This window comes from Bemisia tabaci, chromosome 5 (assembly GCF_918797505.1).
Source record: "Bemisia tabaci chromosome 5, PGI_BMITA_v3".
NCBI classification, from domain to species: Eukaryota; Metazoa; Arthropoda; class Insecta; order Hemiptera; family Aleyrodidae; genus Bemisia; species Bemisia tabaci.
The window spans coordinates 13,130,797-13,149,718 of NC_092797.1; the positions used below are offsets into that span (position 1 = coordinate 13,130,797).

The window sequence follows — 18,922 nt, forward strand, 5'->3', positions numbered from 1 at the left end:
ATACACTTTATCACCTGGCTGTGAGTTGCTTAATCGCCATCGGCTATAAAAGGCTATAAGAAATTGTTTAGCCGGCCATAGAAGCTATTGGAAATCTTACAGCCGGCCGTAGGTCTATGGTATTTTGGAACACAGATTCTACTGCCAATTTTTACCAGGGTTTTCTTTCCACCGATAACGGAAAAAAATAACTTTTATATTATTTAAATTAAATATCGAAGTAAAACTGTTTCAGTTGCAATACTCGTCACTACGTTGCAGTTGCATACGACAGTCTATAAAATTTTGAGTTTGGCTACACCGCAACCGATGAGTCGATCCAAGCTATTGTTAGCCCGAACCCGTTGCAAAATCGAAACTCGGCGACGGCGAAAAACGCAAAATAAAAACGGAAATCATCAAAGGGAAATTTGTCGATGGAGAAAGGAAAACGGGGGCGCAAAGTAACGGTTCCGGGGGGCCCGGGGGGTGCAGCACAGCAAAGGGTAATTGAAATATACAAAGTGGACGGGATGCGGCGGGGGCCGGGGGGCTTGACAATCGATTCGCGAGAAGGGGGTCAGTAGTAAACGGTTATTATAATAACAGCAATTAAAATCGCTTGCATGGATTCGTCCGTTCGCCGCGCCTTAAGTGCTGACGATTTACGCTAATGATATCTCTCGTCTCGATTAATTCCGCCCCTTCATCTCGCGGCGCTGCAACCCGCGGGAACGCTTAATGCGTCTGCATCAATCAAAAGTAAATGCGTGCACTGGAAGGATGAAGGAAACAAGACCGCCGGATGGAATGTTTCCTTGAACCGAGCCGCCGCTTCGGCTCTGTTTCGGCTCGCCCGAGCGCATTTCGCCTCTCGAAATCCTGTTGACATCAGACAAACATCTCGAGGAATTTTCTCGGAGTGAGGCTCGGGCTAAGTCTTGGCTTTCGCTAAGTACGGAGTCCAGATATTGCGTTTATTCATCGTAATATCTGACCAATTGCATATCGGTGTGATTTCACATCAGCAGACATATTAGTATTACCAGTTAAGTTTTTGAAGTATATGTCGTGGGCAGTTACCAATCGCGGACAATTTGCTAGTCACAAGTGAATAATTTGAAAAGGATAAAATTCAGAAATAAATAAACAAGAAGAGAGGACAGATTTTCTTGCCGTTACTTAGCATAAATACACACCTTTTTGTGTGCATCGTATACATGGTAGTGACATGCACGTACACCTAGGATAGCAAAATGTGTGTGGCATGTGTGGCAAAACTCGTGACCTAGGTTGGGTTCGAATCGCACATGCAACTAAACTAACGCCGTGACAATGCGATGGTATCATGAAAAATGAAGGCGCTTCAACACGAGATGGTGCCTTTGAGGACTTTCGTTCGTCAAGCTTTCATCGTGCACATGGAAATTACGAAATTGTTTGCAATTAATTGAAGCAACAGTAGGAACATGTAAATCGCTTGCAAATTGTCGGTGATTTGTCACCGACATTGCTTCGACTTAAAAAAATACTTGGGAAACATTAAGTGAAAAAGAATACATTCGTCTTTGGAGAGTGTTCAAATTTTGTGACTTGGTATAAAAATATACACGCAAAAATATGATGACTTCATTCCAGAGACCTTATGTCCACAAAATGTTTTGTGAGTTACGTGACCGACAGGAAATTTTTTCTTGTCGGATAACCGACATGACATTTAGCGGTCTAAGATTTTAACAATCGATATTTTCTAATATTTCGGTAGAAGTAACTTTGATACTTTGAACCATAAAAGTGATCCCAGTTTCCTCTCGTGACCACTCTTAGACTCATACTAAAAACCTGCTGAGTCAAGGCCGTGAAGGCAAAAATTTAACTTCATCTTTTGAGATTGTCTATATTAAAAGCAGCTCCATCACATTTTCATTGCCTTGAAGGTAAATTGAGCACCTGGATCCTTATCACCCTTTCTCCCAACTTAATCATCGGCAACAGAGACGCAAATTAGTCGTCAAATTCTCAACAACTTTTTTGAGAAGGAAAAATGTCTTGGGAAGGAAAAACGCCACACGAACATTCAAATATTGCCAAATTTTCCTCAGTAAGCTCTTATCTCCAAGAAAATTATGAATATTTTCCCTTGAAACTTTCAGAGTTTCAAAAATGTGAAGAGAATTCTCTGAAAGGAAGTAATTATAACTTTCCCAGAAAAACCGATCGTGGCGGTAATTCCGGCTATTTCTCCTACTCCTCTTTTGTCTCTTCCCGAAACCTTCGTTTTGGTTCCTGCTTTCTTTTCCATCCTTTATGGTATAAGTTTTTTCATTCGCATCAATTCACTTGTCGGTAATTTTTAATCTTACTTTGTATTCTTAAGTATGTTTTTTTTTTTTTATTTATTTGTCACATTATGTCTTTCGTACTCTTTCTTTCCTTCAAATCAATGAGGAATCAAAACTTACAAAGAACCTTCTCAGAACCGTTTTGTTTTATTCCAAGAATTTGACAACGTCCGAATGCCCATATGGCGTTTTTCTTCAGCAAGACAGAATACATCAAAGAGGCGAGTCACCGCATAACGTGGAGGCGTCGTTCCCTCTACGTAAAAACGCATCTACATTTTAATTTGAGCCCTGGAAAGCAAACTGTTATACGGACAATCGGGCTCATCTTTGAAATTTTTCACGTTCTTACGTCAGAGGAGCCACAAAAAGAGTGCCGTAGACAATTTGGCGGCGATAATCACTCGCAGCCGAGCAGAAGTAATTGCGAGACGAGTGCTTGAAACACTCAACCGTCGGAAAATTTTGCGGCTTTGTCGATCGAGCCGCAAAAAAATGGCAAGAGAGCTAATTAGATTAGCCTTGAGCTGGAACAATGTCACTCCTCGGCTGAATCCAGAAAGGCCCTCGAGAATTAATGGCGAAACTCAAACAATGTTTTTCCGACTCACGTTCTCGTGAGCCTGCAGTAATTTGGGAGAGTGTTAGGCTCTCGGAAGATTTCGGGACTTTTCCGTTTTAATTTCTGACGAAAACACGCTGGGAGGACCTTGAGGCCTGCACCCCCTTAGGACACCTCGAGCAGCCGAGATGTAAGCCTAATTAATGAGCGCTTAAGTGGCTACAATTAAGCCGTTCTTCGCAACGCTGAGAGGAAAAATGGGGCTGTGTACTGCCGTGCTAAGGAAGAACGCCGTATGGGCCATCAGGCGTTGCCAAATCTCCTTCGACAAATCACGCATTTTCGGGAAAATTTAAGAACATTTCTCTTCCGATCTTTCGGAGGATTTCGTTCGAAGTTCGATCTAAAAAGTTTGAAAATTTCAAGGGAAAATATTCATAACTTTCTTCAAAAATAAATATTTTCTGAGAGGAAATTTGGCAACATTCGAATCGTTCAAATGGCATTTTTTCCTTAGCGCGGTAGTGTAAAGGACGGTCGAGAATACGACAATTCAGTTTTTAGTCGGAGGCTGCTGCTCGCGAAAGTTGCGCTTTGAGCCAAGGCGACCTAAAAAGTTGCGCGAATTAGTATGTTTTCAACATCGTTTTCTTTATCAGCCCGAGGTTTTCAATGGGAACCTAACGTCAAATATTATATATTTAAAGATATTCAAAGAGTATATATTCTCAAAGAGAGTTGCAAGCTTTTACATCAAGGGGAGAAAGCAGTATAAGGTCTCTAAAACCTTCCTCTCTTGCTAAAAATGAAGCAGGAAATGAGGTTATCGATAATCCGAGACAGCGCCGTCAGAAACTATATGTTTTCACGATCAAAGTAAGCCGATCAAAATGGGGCATCGAAACAACTGTTGAATGTTGCCCATCAAAACTTCTTGATCTCACTTCTTCTTTACCCCTTGATCAACGTAATTCGCAAACAGAGTATCAAAAAATGTCTTTTGATAATTTTTTGCGTTTGATGTGGATTAGAAGGTAAATTTGTCATTCAATTCCGATGATCAAAACTCAACAGTTGCATCGACGTGCCAGGAGACCTAGCTGCCAAGAAGGTTGGAACAACCATCGATGCCTTTTTCAGTTCCCACTTTACAGCATCCAGCAATATTCAGCTTTCATTCGCTCAACGTTCGCGGACTGCACTCGTATAATATATCGCCCATATTGTTGCCCCCCCTCAATACCGAATTACAGACTCTTGCTATACAAGTTTCTCTACAATTTAAGCTCACAATATGCAATATATATATTCCGCCAAATACCAAATTAATTAATAAATGTGTCGACTAAGAGCATATTAAATAACCTAAGAGTCAGTTGCGCTAGTTGCAGAATCGAGAGTTTAGATTTTCAAGGTTATCGATGAGCAAAAATTGATGAGATCTGTGCAAATGCCAAGTTCCAACGTCCAATATTCACGGAGAAATTGCTTACCTATCGAATAGAGAGGTGCATGACGTCATCCATCGTCGTAGTGCATACCCTGGTTTCTTCCACCTCGGTTTCATCAATCAGCGAGACTCACATTTGTACTGGTTGTTCGATGTGAAACTCGGATAAAACCAAACTGAAAGAAACCATACCATTACCGCGAAGGATGACTTCATACGTCGCGTTTTTTTGTGGGCGATATATATCTTAATATTCAACGTAAAAACTTAGCATATGAACAGATCTCATTCAATTTTGCTAATCTACGAGTATAACCTTAGACCAACTAACTAACCCATCTCCTTGACCAAATTTTTCCCATTACTATAGGAATTTAATTTTTTGTCTTTCCAGGTGTGAATAGAGCTTGGACAAAGTTGAATGGCGAGTGTATCGGGTACTTTTACTTGATGCCTCTGATATATTGCCTATTTCATATTTGAGGTTCTTCTGGCCACACTTTTTGCACTACCCATCCAAATGAAAAATGTATCTAATTCATTTTTATCGTATGTTCCAGATTTTGACACTCTGCTCCTGAGTTCGTTGAAGTACAAGCATAGACGAAGCATAGGAAAATCGGGCGACGCGGAACCGAGAGGATCATCAAACAACCAGATAGGATTATCTTCATCCTCCACCGCTGTCTTCGCCACCGAAAACTCAACAGTCATCGTGGCTCAAACCGGAAGCACCGCCACGCTTCCGTGTACAATCCGGAAATTCGGCACCGGCGTTGTGAGTAACACTTTCATCATTTGGGATGGAGTCAGGCAAAGGACCTTTAAGGGATTTTTTTTTTTTTTTTATTTACGTAACAAATTTGTATTCTAACATATCGTAACTACGACAAGAACTAAATACTTCGTATTTATTTGCATAAGTTACATTAAATTAAATTTTTATATCAAGAAACAAAGTAACGTTAGATAATACGGATTAACTGGAAGAACAAGAATTTTACCTTAAGGTGGGAAAAAACCGCCCGGTACAACAAAAAACCTATTCGGGGTTTAAAGCATCAATTCTCAGTGTTTGGTAGTAAACGCTTTTTAATGCCTCCTATAGGGACCTTGGGTTTACTCCTCACAATAATGATGTTAAAAGTTCTTGAAATGGATCGCTGCAATGCTGACAATAGCATTGGCTAAATTCATCCATGTTTTCTATTCAATTTGCAGTTTATTATACTCAAACTTTGAATTCCCGCATATTTTGGTGTTCTTTGCACCAGATGATGCGAAATAGTCTCCTCTAAGTTGTGGTCGATTAATTTCATTTTCTTCTTCAAATTTCAAGGCATATTTTACCTAGCTCCATCTCTATATTTCAGTGTCAATTATTCTTGCACTGCGATTTTGTTGCTTGCTTGAAAAATGTTTCGTTTCTGCACGGAGTAAAACACTTCGTGCTTGGGACCCGAAGTTAAGGTCATATGGATCTCTGAAGTTTTTGGATCACGTATCTAAAAACTTGAGGTCCAGCTGTCGAAGTTCGAGTCAGACATCTGAAGTACTTCGATACATACCGAAGGGTTCGGGTCACTTATCTGAAGTACTCCGGTACATACCGAAGTGCCTCGATGTCTGACCCGAACTTCGGCAGCTCGACCTCAAGTTTTCGGATGCGTGATCCGAAAACTTCAGAGATTCATATGACCTCAACTTCGGGTCCCATGCACGAAGTTTTTTCCTCCGTGTGTCATTTCATTTCTGAATGTCATTATTTCTAATTTGTCGTGATGGGAAAAAATATCTACGCCATGGAAACTATCGTTCAAGGTTTTTTTCCCCTCCCCATTTCAGAGTCATGCATTTGGCTTAGAGTTTTGATCAAAAATGAGGTAAGCAATTTTACCTCTAATAACTGATGAGAGGACTCGCGGTTATGACGGCGCGGAGATACAACTATTCGTGCTTGATGGGTGTCCGTGTTGCATCTGTAAAATTGAAGGCGCGATGGCGTAAAGTGTGACCTTGCAACCATCCGCTCTATTACGAATGAGGTCTTTGACTGATTTAGGAGAAAAATTAAAAAATAGGCCTAAGTACGTCTTTCCTATCTTCAGTTTTGTTGCTCTCGTAGCCTTCACTGGAAAAAAAAAGTCGCTTGGATTTAGAGTCCAGACTCTTAAAACAGAGAATATTCTGCCAACAGCGAAGAAGTTCCAATCTTCAGGGGGATACGTGGTTTCGTCTTTTAATCATCAACATCTATTTCAAAGTGCTAAACGCGCATTGGCGCCTACAAACCTAACGGGATACTTCAAGCATTACGTAATGCGTGAAGTATCATTTTAGGTTTGTAGGCTTTGTAAATTTGTAGGTTTAAAATAGTGTTGTAAGCGAACAACACTGGAAAAAAAAAAAAACACATTGGATCTAGAGTCCAGACTCTTGAAAACATTGACAAGAAAAAAGACTCCTGATTTAATCGGATTTTCGCTTGGATCAAGAACCTACCCTCTTAATTAAAGCGGATTTCTTTTGGATTCAAGCAAAAATCCGATTGAATCAAGAGTATTTTTTCTTGTCATTGTTTTCAAGAGTCTGGACTCCAGATCCAAGCTACTTTTTTTACCAGTGTTTGAATGACATTCTTGAATGTGTGATAAACGCACATTTTATTCGTTGAGCGGACAACGCCGTGTTCAACGCAACCGTCGAGGGATCGGGACTTGTTTTACCACCTGATGAGGCCGCAGCGTTTTAAGTGGAGCCTTATGTTATTTGAACATCAATTTTCAAATATTTTAATCGATGGGGGGCCATACGGGAGCGGACATGAGCCCCATTCCAAGGTGGATGGCCTCCGTTATTTGTGAACACGACGTGTACAAACAGCCATGATGTTTTATCGGCAAAACTCATTAAAATAAGTCCCCGTGGTATATTGTTGCCGAGTCGCCATTGAAGTAACGTTATTATGAGGTAACTAACACACTGAAAAAAAATTCTCGGCGTTTTTACCAAGGTCCGTTGGTACCTTTACCATCTCACTTTTTTTTACCAATTATTGGTAATTTTACCGAGACAGACTGGTAAGCTTACCTAAAAACCAGTATTTTTACTGTTTTTTTTTCGGTAAGAATACCACTTTTAGTGGTTTTCAATTCCCGGTAACTTTGCCATTTTACCTCGGTAATTCTACCACAGTCGATAAAAAATATTGGCGTTTTTACCAAGGTCCAGTAATATTACCGAGAAAGTTCAATAATTTTACTGAGATTTCTGGGTAAAATCACCAATTCCATAAATGGTAATTTTACCAAGAAAAAACTGGGATCAAATAGAACCCTGGATTCTTGGTAATTTTACCCTTTTCTTAGTAAATACACCGATATTTTTTTTTCAGTGCAGCTGTGACCTTCCGGTAAGAGTATCACAAAAGCCATGCGACGCTTAAAAATTTTTGTCGTTATTTTATTTTTTTATAGAGAAATCGTTGGTTGAATCTGTTTGAAAATTTTATAAAATAGTATATAAGCAGCACAAATGAAATTCAGTGAAATTTTCGGACAGCTTTGTTGAACAATTTTTCTGGAAAAAAATAAAATGGGGGTGGAAATTTTTAAACGTGGAATAGCGCTTGTGTTTGGCCGGAAGGTGATCTATTGATTATATCATTATTCTGGACAGGAAACTCACATAATTCTGCAAGTTTTCAACAGCAAAAACGGAGTGACACTTTAACCACTAACATCGTGGTTCATGTTTGATGTTCATTAATCGCAAATTACGATTATGTAGCCTTAATCGGTATATGTGATGGCCTCATCTCTTTAAAAGAAGTATCGTGCTTTAGCAAAAGTCTCCCAGGCAATTTCATGAGGAAGGATGCTTTCGTTTCGTGATCTACGTAGAAAAAAACATGAAAAAGGCAATTTAAAATTTACCTAATTTCGAGCCGTTGCAGATTCCAAGGTGAAGTTTACTACGAAAGTGACTAGGCGGTAGATGTTACGTAAGCGTATAGTAAATTCCATCAGGGCATATTACCTTAACCCAAAAGCTTACCTGGGTCCAATTACCACCTTTTTTTTCCGTGTATCAGTTGCAATCATCCAATCACAATCTTTAATGCTGTAGGCCCGTTTGACTGCCAAAAGTATAAGAGTTACCTGAGTGACATCGTAAGAAAGAATGGTTCTCTCGGTGGCTACCAGTTTGTGGGAAAAGCTGGCAACGGTACCGGCTTTTCTACAAAGGACGCATAATAAATTCACCGGTAAAAATTACCATAGTGGGATTACCAGAATATGGTAAAATGACCAATTTACAGGAAATTCCAGGTCGGTAATTTTATCCATTTTATTTACTGTACTCAATAACCTTCCGCCAGTAATCTCACCGTATTCAATGAAAAAGAAAGTCGGTAGAATTACGCATGGTAAAGTTAGACACTGAAAGATGGTAAAATAACCAAAAATTCCTGTTTCGAATCTCCGGTAATTGCTCCCATGATGTTTTGTTCATGATGAACTATCGCATAAAACACATAGCTTAGAATTGGAGCCTGTCCAGAGGTCCATTGCAGCATCGTGTTTTTCCCTCCTAGATTCGTGTGCGTCAGTTAACCGTTGAAGGGGGCGGCACGCACGGTTAGATTTTTGACGGCGCGGTGGGTGGAGGAGCCCAAGTTACTGGCTCACTCACCGCAACTTTAAGTCTCCTTTAATCCAGCCCTCCGCTCGGTATCATTGCTATTCCGCGCGCAGGCCCTCGACCCTCAAGCCGACCAGACTGCCGGGCTTACAACTGCCAAATTTGGTCGAAATCAAGGGAGCCCCTACATCTTCCCCCATTCTTCCTTACATCCGTGATGAAGACGTACTCTCCCTCATATTTACTCTCAACCTCTACCTTTCTTCCTCTATTCTGCTCGCTTTTTGTCGATCTTGTAATATTGTAGACCAGGAATTTCATCTTTATCTGCACTAAAACTTTTTTATAATTAAATTTGACTGCACTCGTTAAACTAGGGCTGAAAAGTTAGACTCCAACTATTTCAGCATCAATATTTTCCCCCAAATTGCGGAGGGTACTTTTTTCTCGAAGACAATCGGGGGAAATTGAAATTCAGGATTTATTTTAACCCTGATCTGACGTATAGAGTCCTTTAGACCCTCTTTTACCTACCTAAGCCACATTAAAAGGACCAACGGCTAAAAGTCTTTGACCTCATAAAAAGGAATAAGAGAAAAAATGAAGAAATGGAGAAGGAGGTGGAGAAAAATACATTTCTCCTCCGCTTTATACTCTTTTCTTCTTCCCCTCTACTTCTTCCTGTTCCTCCTCCTTTTATTCTCTTTTCTTCTTTTTTTCTTCTTCTTCGTCGACCTCTTGTCCTGAATCCTCTCCTTCTCTTTCTTTTCTATCTTCTCTTTCACTCTCTTTTCCTCCTCCGCTTTACACTCTTCTTTTCTTCTTCTTCTTCCCCTCTACTTTTTCCTCTTCCTCTGCCTCTTATTTTCTCTTTTCTTCTTCTTCGTCGACCTCTTAACCGGGATCCTCTCCCTCTTTTTCTTTTCTATCCTCTCTTTCACTCTCTTTTCCGCCCTCAGCTTCCCTCTCCTTCTATTTCCAATGCGTCCACATCTGACACATACTGCCCATGCTAAGAAAGATCGCCGTAAATACAAGATTTTCCCACGTTTTTTGGAACTTAACACTTCATAAAATGAAAACTGTTTTACCCATGCACGTCAAATTTGCAGGTTAAGTTCTTGATAGTATTTGCGAAAGAATTCTGTACAAACATTTTCCAAAGGTACACAAGTTTTTCTGCTATGATACATTGTTTCCAAAAAAATTAAAATGACGTTTACGGCGTTTTTGCGTTTCGCGGCAGCATAGGAGTCCCACGATCTGAATCTGTCAGACTGAGGTTACAGACCGATGGTCGGAAAAACGCTTTTCCACCTTTTTTTTCGGAAAACTACCTCGAGACACCTGGCACCAAGATTCGGCAACCCGGCCTTAGCGGAGGATAGAGAGCCTTTCGAGCTCACTTAGTTCTCATTCAATACTACGTGCCTCCACTTAATCCGGTTTCACCTTTTATCTTATTCTCGACGTATCGCATCTCTCCCTCCCCCTCCTCCACCCCCGCCCCCTTTTTTTTTCATTTTCGGCTCTCCGTCGTCCCGGTTAATCCTTATTTTAGTTTGAAGTGGTCCGCGCCGAGGGCCAAAGTCGACACGGCTCACTCTGGCTTGACTTATTTTCGACCCTCCTAAGTGAGAACGTCGTATGAGCACTCGCATGTTGCCGAAATTCCGATTAAATTCAGTTTACCTGAAAATTAATGCACTATATTTTCGAGGATTTTATTTTGGGGGGTGGGGGGTAAAAAGAGGGCTTTTTGTCCTTCGGAAGTTTCTCTGAAAACGCTCTTTTCGGCGCTAGAGCCCCTCGAAGTTTTGGCTTTTTTCCAAAATTGGTTCATGGGTGTCAAAATAATGTTAGTGAAAATTGGATTCTGGAATTAGAGTACTTTTGTTTAAGTGTAAAAGTAACACATATTTTCAATAGATCTTGCCCACAGCTTTACCATAAATGAGTAGACCTATCAAAGAATAAAAAATGAAAAGTTACTAAAAATTACCAGCAGGCAATTTTGGCCTGTGTTCGACCCTTTGAACAATTTTTTGTAAATTCACAACTTTGCTCTGGGGCCTAAAAAAGCACTTACACGTGAGCTTTTACAGAGCTCAAAAGTATTGAGATTTTCAGCTTTATGCTGAATTTTTAACGCGCGTTGGCAAAAAACTCCAACATACCAGCCAAAAAGTATGTGTTTTGACCCCGAAAATCAATCTTCAAAATACAACGCATTAACTCTCGGACACCTTCTACTTATCTTTGAAAAAATTAATGGATACTTTTGCCTTGAAATTCTCAGATATATTGGATTAAATCCCTCGAAAAACTAAGAGAGAAAATTGACAAGTTTTCCAGATAGCTCGATTTTTTTTCAGGAGGAATGTTGCAATGTTCGAATGTTGATACGATGCTTCTCCTCAGCACGGCTGTATTGAGCTCATCGGCAATGTTTCACTCGTTTCACCTTCATCGACGCCCCTAGGAACTAGAAAGAGGAGGTGTCGATGCTTCCGTTTTTAGACAGAAATACTGTGTATCCTCAGAGGTGATGCCACATACTTTAAGCCAGGATTTCCCTAAATCTACGATAAATTGGTCACCTCCAAATTCTACAAATTTTTACCACAAAAATGCAAATCATTTTTCGCTACGTTAAATATTTATTTGCAACGTTTTTTCATAAAATAGTAATTTGGAAAAACTCTGGGTCGAATGAGAATGGTGATCGAAACACAGTTTTTTGCGGCATTCATTCGTGCCGTTTATATACCTGGCTCAATCATAAAAGCTTGTAACTGCATGAGGAAACCGATTCCACGTATGTTGTTTCTAAACGAGTCGAAATTGTGGTTCTTGTCCAAAAATTTAGTCCAATACTATTGAACTATCGGTGATCCTACAAATATTTTATATCAGCACTTATTTTGGTTTTTTGGTCATCCAGAAGTTTATGTTCTTATTTTACCAGGCTTTGGTATTGTATCTCGTCCAATACTATTGTTTAGCTTGCTGTTGTATCTAAATCAATGTTATGAATAGTATTTGACATGATACGTTTGGTTATCGATGGGTAAGTATCGAGTGATCAGTATTTGACGTTCCTACGTTCCGTCCAACTATGAACAAGTGCACAGCAAATATCAACGGTGGCCGTAGGGAATACACGGAAGTCCCCTGTTATTAATGAGATTTGAACGAGTTCATTGATATATTTTTCTTAACATGAACTCGTAGGCCTAGAGGACAAAGCGCATAGGTGCAATTTTTGAAAAATTGAGATAGTCCTGAACTCAACTACAACTAGTTTCAAAGTATATTCTGTGAAAGAATTATAACTAAAGTCCAACTTTAAAGCATCAAAAAGTGACTTAACTTCCTTCCTACCACAAGGTTCGATGCAATTTTGAAACTTTAAACACGTGTTTCTTGAAGGCAAAAACTGCACTTGTGCGCCTTCTCCCCCAAGCCTCTCAATTATTGGACTACATTTTGCAATTAGCAACTATAATTTCTAGCCTATCCGTAAAAACGCTCATGTGCATAGGGAAACTAATGGCATAAACGTCGTTTCTAAACTGAGGCAGATATTGTAGTTCCGAATTGGAAAATGCAGTTCAATTATTCATTAAATATAAGAGTTAACGTTTTTGTCCAGGGGCCCGAATTTATTGAATCATCCTCTGATTTTTTATTTACTTTTTTTCAATGGTCGGCAACGGAGAATGCTTGTGGTCCGATTAATAGTGTTAGAGGGAAACAACTGTTATTACGGGCGCATCTGCGAATTAATGATGAATGGTGGAGGGTCTGGGTCCTGGGTGATGGATGGTGCAATCTCGGCGCTCGGAAACATCCAGTTTGGGCTTTTATCTCGTGCGTGCTGTCTGACTGGCTGCAGTGGCTTCATTTTTTTTGCGTCGCTGCTTCCCAAGCTTGCGTATAGGGTGAAACAGATTTGCTTTAAGTGATCCCAGATGAGGTTGAGGTATATCTACACTTTCTAAGTACTGATGAGAGCGACTCATTAGCCAACCGATCGATTGCACAGTCCTGATTCTACGATATGTTTTTTTTTTAATTTGACTTGAAGATATACTAAAACTTACGAAAAATTAGATTACGCCTATACGCCACGGTTTTTTCCAATCCTTTTAAAAGTGACGAATATAATTACTGAACATTATTTGTCCGTCAACTAGTCTCTAAAGTAGAAAGTTGACCTCAGATTACGTACCTTTTTATTGATAATTGTAATTACGTAACACCCTATATATTAGTAGTACTGGATGTTGGACAACTATACTCTATATGTGTCTTCTTTTAAACTTCCTGAAATGTTCTACGTATGTTCAATTTTAATACGCTTACTGGGGAAGGCTTATTTCGTTCAAGTACGTCCAATTTTAGGTTCCAAATGCAAGTATACAGCAAGGATGTGTTACCTCTTGTCGTCGCAACAATTTTAGAAATACCTTTTTGAAGGAGTCTCCGGTCTCGAAAAATGCATGTGAGCTAAGGTAACTTCCACTCTCTAAAGTTGAATGGTCCATTAGACAAGATATACATGAACCCTTCGATGCTCAAGCTGGGTCAAATTGACCCGAGTGCGAAAAACCGGTGATCCGCGGTTTGCAAGAGGCCGGTCTGGTACCTACAAGCTATAGATGAGGTCTACAAATACATCGTAAAAATATACACTAATATAACAAGTCACTCTCATAGCGCTTCTGTACGCTCTGTGACAAAATAAATTTTTGTTTTAACTTTTTGTGTAAAAAAATATTCAGACATCAAATTGAAAAAAAGAAACAAATCCAGTGTGAACTCAGCCAAAGATAGGAAGGACTCATTCGGGCCTCAATTTTAACCTTTCTTACAAATCTGAGCGACGCCTCATTGTCAGCATAGAACGGAGCATTCCGCATTCACGCCTCGCGCCACCGCGCCTTCAATTTTACGAACGCAACTCGCACATCCATCAAGCACGAATAGTCGTATCTCTGCGCCGTCATCAACGCGCGTTGCGTCCTTTCCCTTGCTAAATTTCTGTATTGTGTTGGTTCCGTGGTCTTGAACATGTGTGAGGATTTAAGCAACACGTATCTTTTTTGTTTCTTAAAAATTTTAAAAGAATTGGACGTATTTCTGCAAACGGAACAATTGACGAGTGGAAAAGATGGAGTGTGCTCTAGAAAGCTGCATAAGAAACAATGTTGAAATGGGTATGATTCCTTTTGAAAAAATGGAAAAGCAGGATCTTACATTCTGTCAAACGGAACTAACTGAATGCGACACTCATGAGTCATGGGCATATGACAAGAGCGTCGTGGATAGGGCTCGTGAGTAAAGGACTCGGATCCGTGGAATGTCGGCTCGGTCATCACTGCTGACGTCACTGGCGCTTTATAATTCCCATTCAATCTTACGGTCCTCGACTAACGAGCACATGAGGACTACATTTTGCAATTTGGAACTATAAATTCTAGCCTGATTTAAAAACAACGTATGTGCCATTAGTTTCCCTATGCACATAAGTGTTTTTCCAGAGAAGCCAGAATTTATGGTTCCAAATTGCAAAATGCAGTCCATATCTCCTTTCCCACCTAACTCCGGCTCGGTTTGGCAGAAATACGTCCAATTATGAAACACACTACCGGAAGACTGGAAACCTACTTTTAAACGAGGTTTGTGACGTAGGGCCCTATCCTTCACCACGTAAAATCAAATTGGTTTAACGCACTCCTTGACACCCCCCCCCCCCCCTTGTCCAGAGCGTTTCGTAATTTAGGGACGGTCCCTATCATGCCACTTATTTTTCTGATTCAGAACTTACCTACACGGAGAAAAAATATCGTGCGTGGGACCCGAAGTTTAGGTCTTATGGATCTCTGAAGTTTTCAGATTGAGCATCTGAACACTGTAGGTCTAGCTGTCGAGGTTCGGATCACACATCTGAAACTTCAGTTCTCACATCCGAAGTACTTCAGTTTTCACATCCGAAAAACTTCGGTTCTCACATCTGAAGTACTTCAGATGTAAAAACTGAAGTTTCAGATGTGTGATCCGAACCTCGGCAGCTAGACCGGAAGTGTTCAGGTGCTCAATCCGAAAACTTCAGAGATCCATACGACCTAAACTTCGGGTCCCACGCACGAAGTTTTTTTCTCTGTGCAGTGGCCCATTACTAAAAAATAGTGCTTCAGCTCCATTTGGCAACGTTCGAGCATGGATACGCCGTTTTTGCCGAGTCGCGGCGCGCCGCGCAAGGAGCCTCGATGGGAAAGGGAACATTTGGCGGCGGGAGTTGCCCCGACAAGGCGGAAGTTGCGCTATCTTGTCGTGTTCGACTGAGTTGCTTGTTTATTGTATGAGCAATGAATATTCAGGGATGCGCCTTGCCCGCGCCCGTGATTGCTCCGGTTCCCGGTTCCCGGCGAGAGACCCGTTGCGCACCCACTCCGCCCCACACCCTGCACCCTGCGCCCGCCGTGCAATAACATTGATTGCCGTTTCGCGCCGCGGGCCTCTTTAGCGCTACCGAGAACCGTCCCGCGAGTCGGGAACAATGCCTCCCACCTGGAAATTAGCCCAAGACTCCACCGTTTTTATTAGGTTCCTTTATGAAGAGAGAGAGAGGAAGCATGTGGGATCCCTTGCCGATGGCTTGTATGGCTCGTATTCGATGTATCTAAGCGGGCTCATTGTTGAAATTTATAGACAAAGCTATAGACAAATGAGACAAAAAGGATATAGAGGGATCCTACACGGAGAAAAAAACTTCGTAAGTGGGACCCGAAGTTTAGGTCATATGGATCTCTGAAGTTTTCGGATTGAGCATCTGAACACTTTAGGTCCAGCTGCTGAGGTTTGGATCACACATCTGAAACTTCAGTTCTTACATCTGAAGTACTTCGGTTTTCACATCCGAAAAACTTCGGTTTTCACATCCGAAAAACTTCGTTCTCACATCTGAAGTACTTCAGATGTAAGAACTGGAGTTTCAAATGTGTGATCCGAACCTCGACAGCTAGACCTAAAGTGTTCAGATGCTCAATCCGAAAACTTCAGAGATCCATATGACCTAAACTTCGGGTTCCACGCACGAGGTTTTTTTCTCCGTGTATCGGTGGAAGCGGATGGTCGGAATGGACAAGGGACGTAGGTAATAGACTAACTAACCGCAATTCATGAGAGACCCTTTAGTTAGTCCATCATTTATCCTCTAAGTCTGTAAGAACCACCCAAATTAACCAATAGGATCGCTTCGTACTCTTGTGTCTTTATTTTCTATCGCTTTGTCTATCAATTTCAACAATCAGCCTGCAGGCATTTTATCGCTGAGATAGTAATTGGTTCAATATGTGAGCATAGCCTCAAAAGTCAATCGAGCAATCTGTGGATTAGGGTTTTCCTGATTGATTTTCGATTCTTATAAGTACTACATGGCAATGAAAAGTGAAATTTCTTCTTTTTCAGCTTTTCTAACTTAGATCTTAAAATTTTTGTTTGAAGTTATGTTCAATTGTTTTGAACCAAACGATCCATCGAACCACTGTCTAATTCGATCTATTGGTTTGGTCCTGTTTTTGGCCGCTGAGAAGTGCAGTAACGACCAAATTTTTGAAACAGAGTTTTCTTCCAAATTCCACGAATCGAATTTGGATGGACTCAATGATTCTGCTAAATCAGTGAAATTCGCCGCAGTTGCAACGACAAGTCATGGAAAACCTGTAAAATCCCCTTGAAGTGCCAAGGGCATATGTCGTGATTGAGAGCGAGAGGAAAGCTTTAATGTGCCTTCAATTTTTTACGTATGCAATAAGGCCATCCCCTGAGTACGAATAGTTGTATCACGGCGCCGTGTAGCCGTGATCGCGCAAGAGCAACATCGGCAATTGCGGAAAGATTGGAACAATGGTGAGTCCAAATTATTCCGTAAGAGGGTTGTATTCACTGCAGGCCTGTGTAAAATGAGATTTGTTTGGTCGCCATAGAGCCATTTCATAATACTTTTTTTCACAGACCAAAGTAATTTCCTTTTAGCGACAGTTCATTATTCCAAATGTATCGTCTACAAAAACTTTTTAGTGGAAAAACGGTGGCCTACCGATTGGAAACGTGGCACCGGCTGCAAAAGTTAATCCAGTTTGATTCTTTTCTCCGCCGGTCGCAAAGGTTAATCCCTGCTTCGCTAATCAGGAGCGCTCTGATATTATCGGCTTAGGGATGAAAATAAATGGACGGGATGCACAAAGGAAATTTACGTCGGAGCGGGGATAGGGAGCGGACAGTCGTACAACAAAACATTTCTTTTTTAGAATTTTCATAATGCGCTACTATAGCAAGGGTACACCGAAATACGCGATGCAGCGTGCTTTCAGATCTCGATAGAGGGGAAAGCTCTGCAACACCGACCCACCACGGCCGGCAAGGACGACTTGTGATAAAAAAACGAACTGTGAAACAAACCGAATGAAAGTGGCCGATCTCCGACAAGCAACTATTGCTGCTCCAAAGCCGCTTATATTGCCTAATCTCGGCGTTGAAGGCGGACTACCCAGAGTGAGTGCGCACTATTTATTCGATTGCGGCCGGGTGTAAAAATCTGCACTGAAATACTTTTTAGCACAAAAATTATTTCTTTCGAGATTAGTTTGCATATTCTGCAATACGGGACCATTATTTTTGCCTCATTTCAGAAACAACTACGTTCTACTAGCTTCCCTATGCAGATAGGTGCTTTTATGGATGATCCAGAAATAGTGATTTATCACTGCAAAATTTCGTCCATTCACAATGAGCAGTCACTTTGCAAACTCCTTACGACGTTAAACGTAAAAAAATAATCAATGTTTCACAATATGTAAGTTTGCATTGATTGGCCGATTTGAGCTAAGACGCTTTTAGGTAAATATTGACTTAAATCAGAAGAGAGGATCACAAAAACTTCAATTTAGATGCTGGTTTCCTTTCAAATCATGCTCATCTAATGAGAAATAAAAGGGGGAGGGACATAAAATACTCCAGTTTTATATCGAGTTAAACCACTTGAGATGTAAATAGCTAAATACACATTGTTGAAAATCAAAATGAAACAAAATTTATCGAATTGAAGAAATTAAAATCCAACGAACTCTGACGTGGTGATTTTTGTCACCCAACAGAACGGAACACTTGAAATCTCCTACTTAATGTACTTTATAAATTTTACTTTCTCAACTTTGAATTGATGTCAAAAAATTGAAATGCAAAAAGCCTTCTCTGCCTGAAGAAAATTATGAGGGAACTCCTTGCAATGTCCTCATTCGTACTTAGTCCTGTCAACTGTTTCTACGTGCCTTTAAAATACCTCAAGTATTCAAGTATCTCAGAAGTTAAATCGTGGATGTAAAATTTTGTACTTTCGTCTAAGAAAAAGAAAAAGTAGAAGAAGAAGACAATTAGGAAGAAAAATAAAAGGAAGAAAGAGGTGAGGAAGAAGGAGACAGGAAGGAAGAGAAAAGAAAAGAGGAGGATATGTAGGAGGAGGAAAAGAAGGAGGAGGACAGGAAGAAGGAGGAGAGGAAGAAGGAAGAAAAGAAAAAGAAGAAGAAAGATAAGAAAATGATGGAGAGTAAAGACAAAGAAATAGAAGAATAAGAAAAATAGATACTAATTTTAAGCCATTGAAACGGCATGTTTTTACGCGAGAAATTATCGAATCTAGATATACCAATCAATAAAATAAAGAAAAACACCCTTTTCTCGTCAAAACATTGTTTATTTCGATCTATTTTTTTTTAAAAAAAGAAGAGATCTGCCCTTCCGAGCGGAACGAGAGATCACGGGGAAGCGACCCTCTTCACCGAAAGTTTACCTGGGGGGTGACGCGACGCGGGTCGGGCACCGAAACAAACGTGACTTCAAAGTCAACCCATCCGTCGCGTCGGTGGCCGGAACAAGATC

The 18,922-nt window shown here is 40.5% G+C and overlaps 1 protein-coding gene across 1 annotated transcript in view; it reads left to right on the plus strand.

The window, feature by feature from the left end:
* Window positions 1-18,922, plus strand: part of LOC109042214 (cell surface A33 antigen) — a 345,787-nt gene that overhangs the window by 290,967 nt on the left and 35,898 nt on the right. The window contains exon 2 of the mRNA XM_019058850.2: window positions 4,894-5,111. Within this exon, the coding sequence (XP_018914395.2) occupies window positions 4,894-5,111 (218 nt within the window). The remainder of the gene's footprint in view (window positions 1-4,893; window positions 5,112-18,922) is intronic.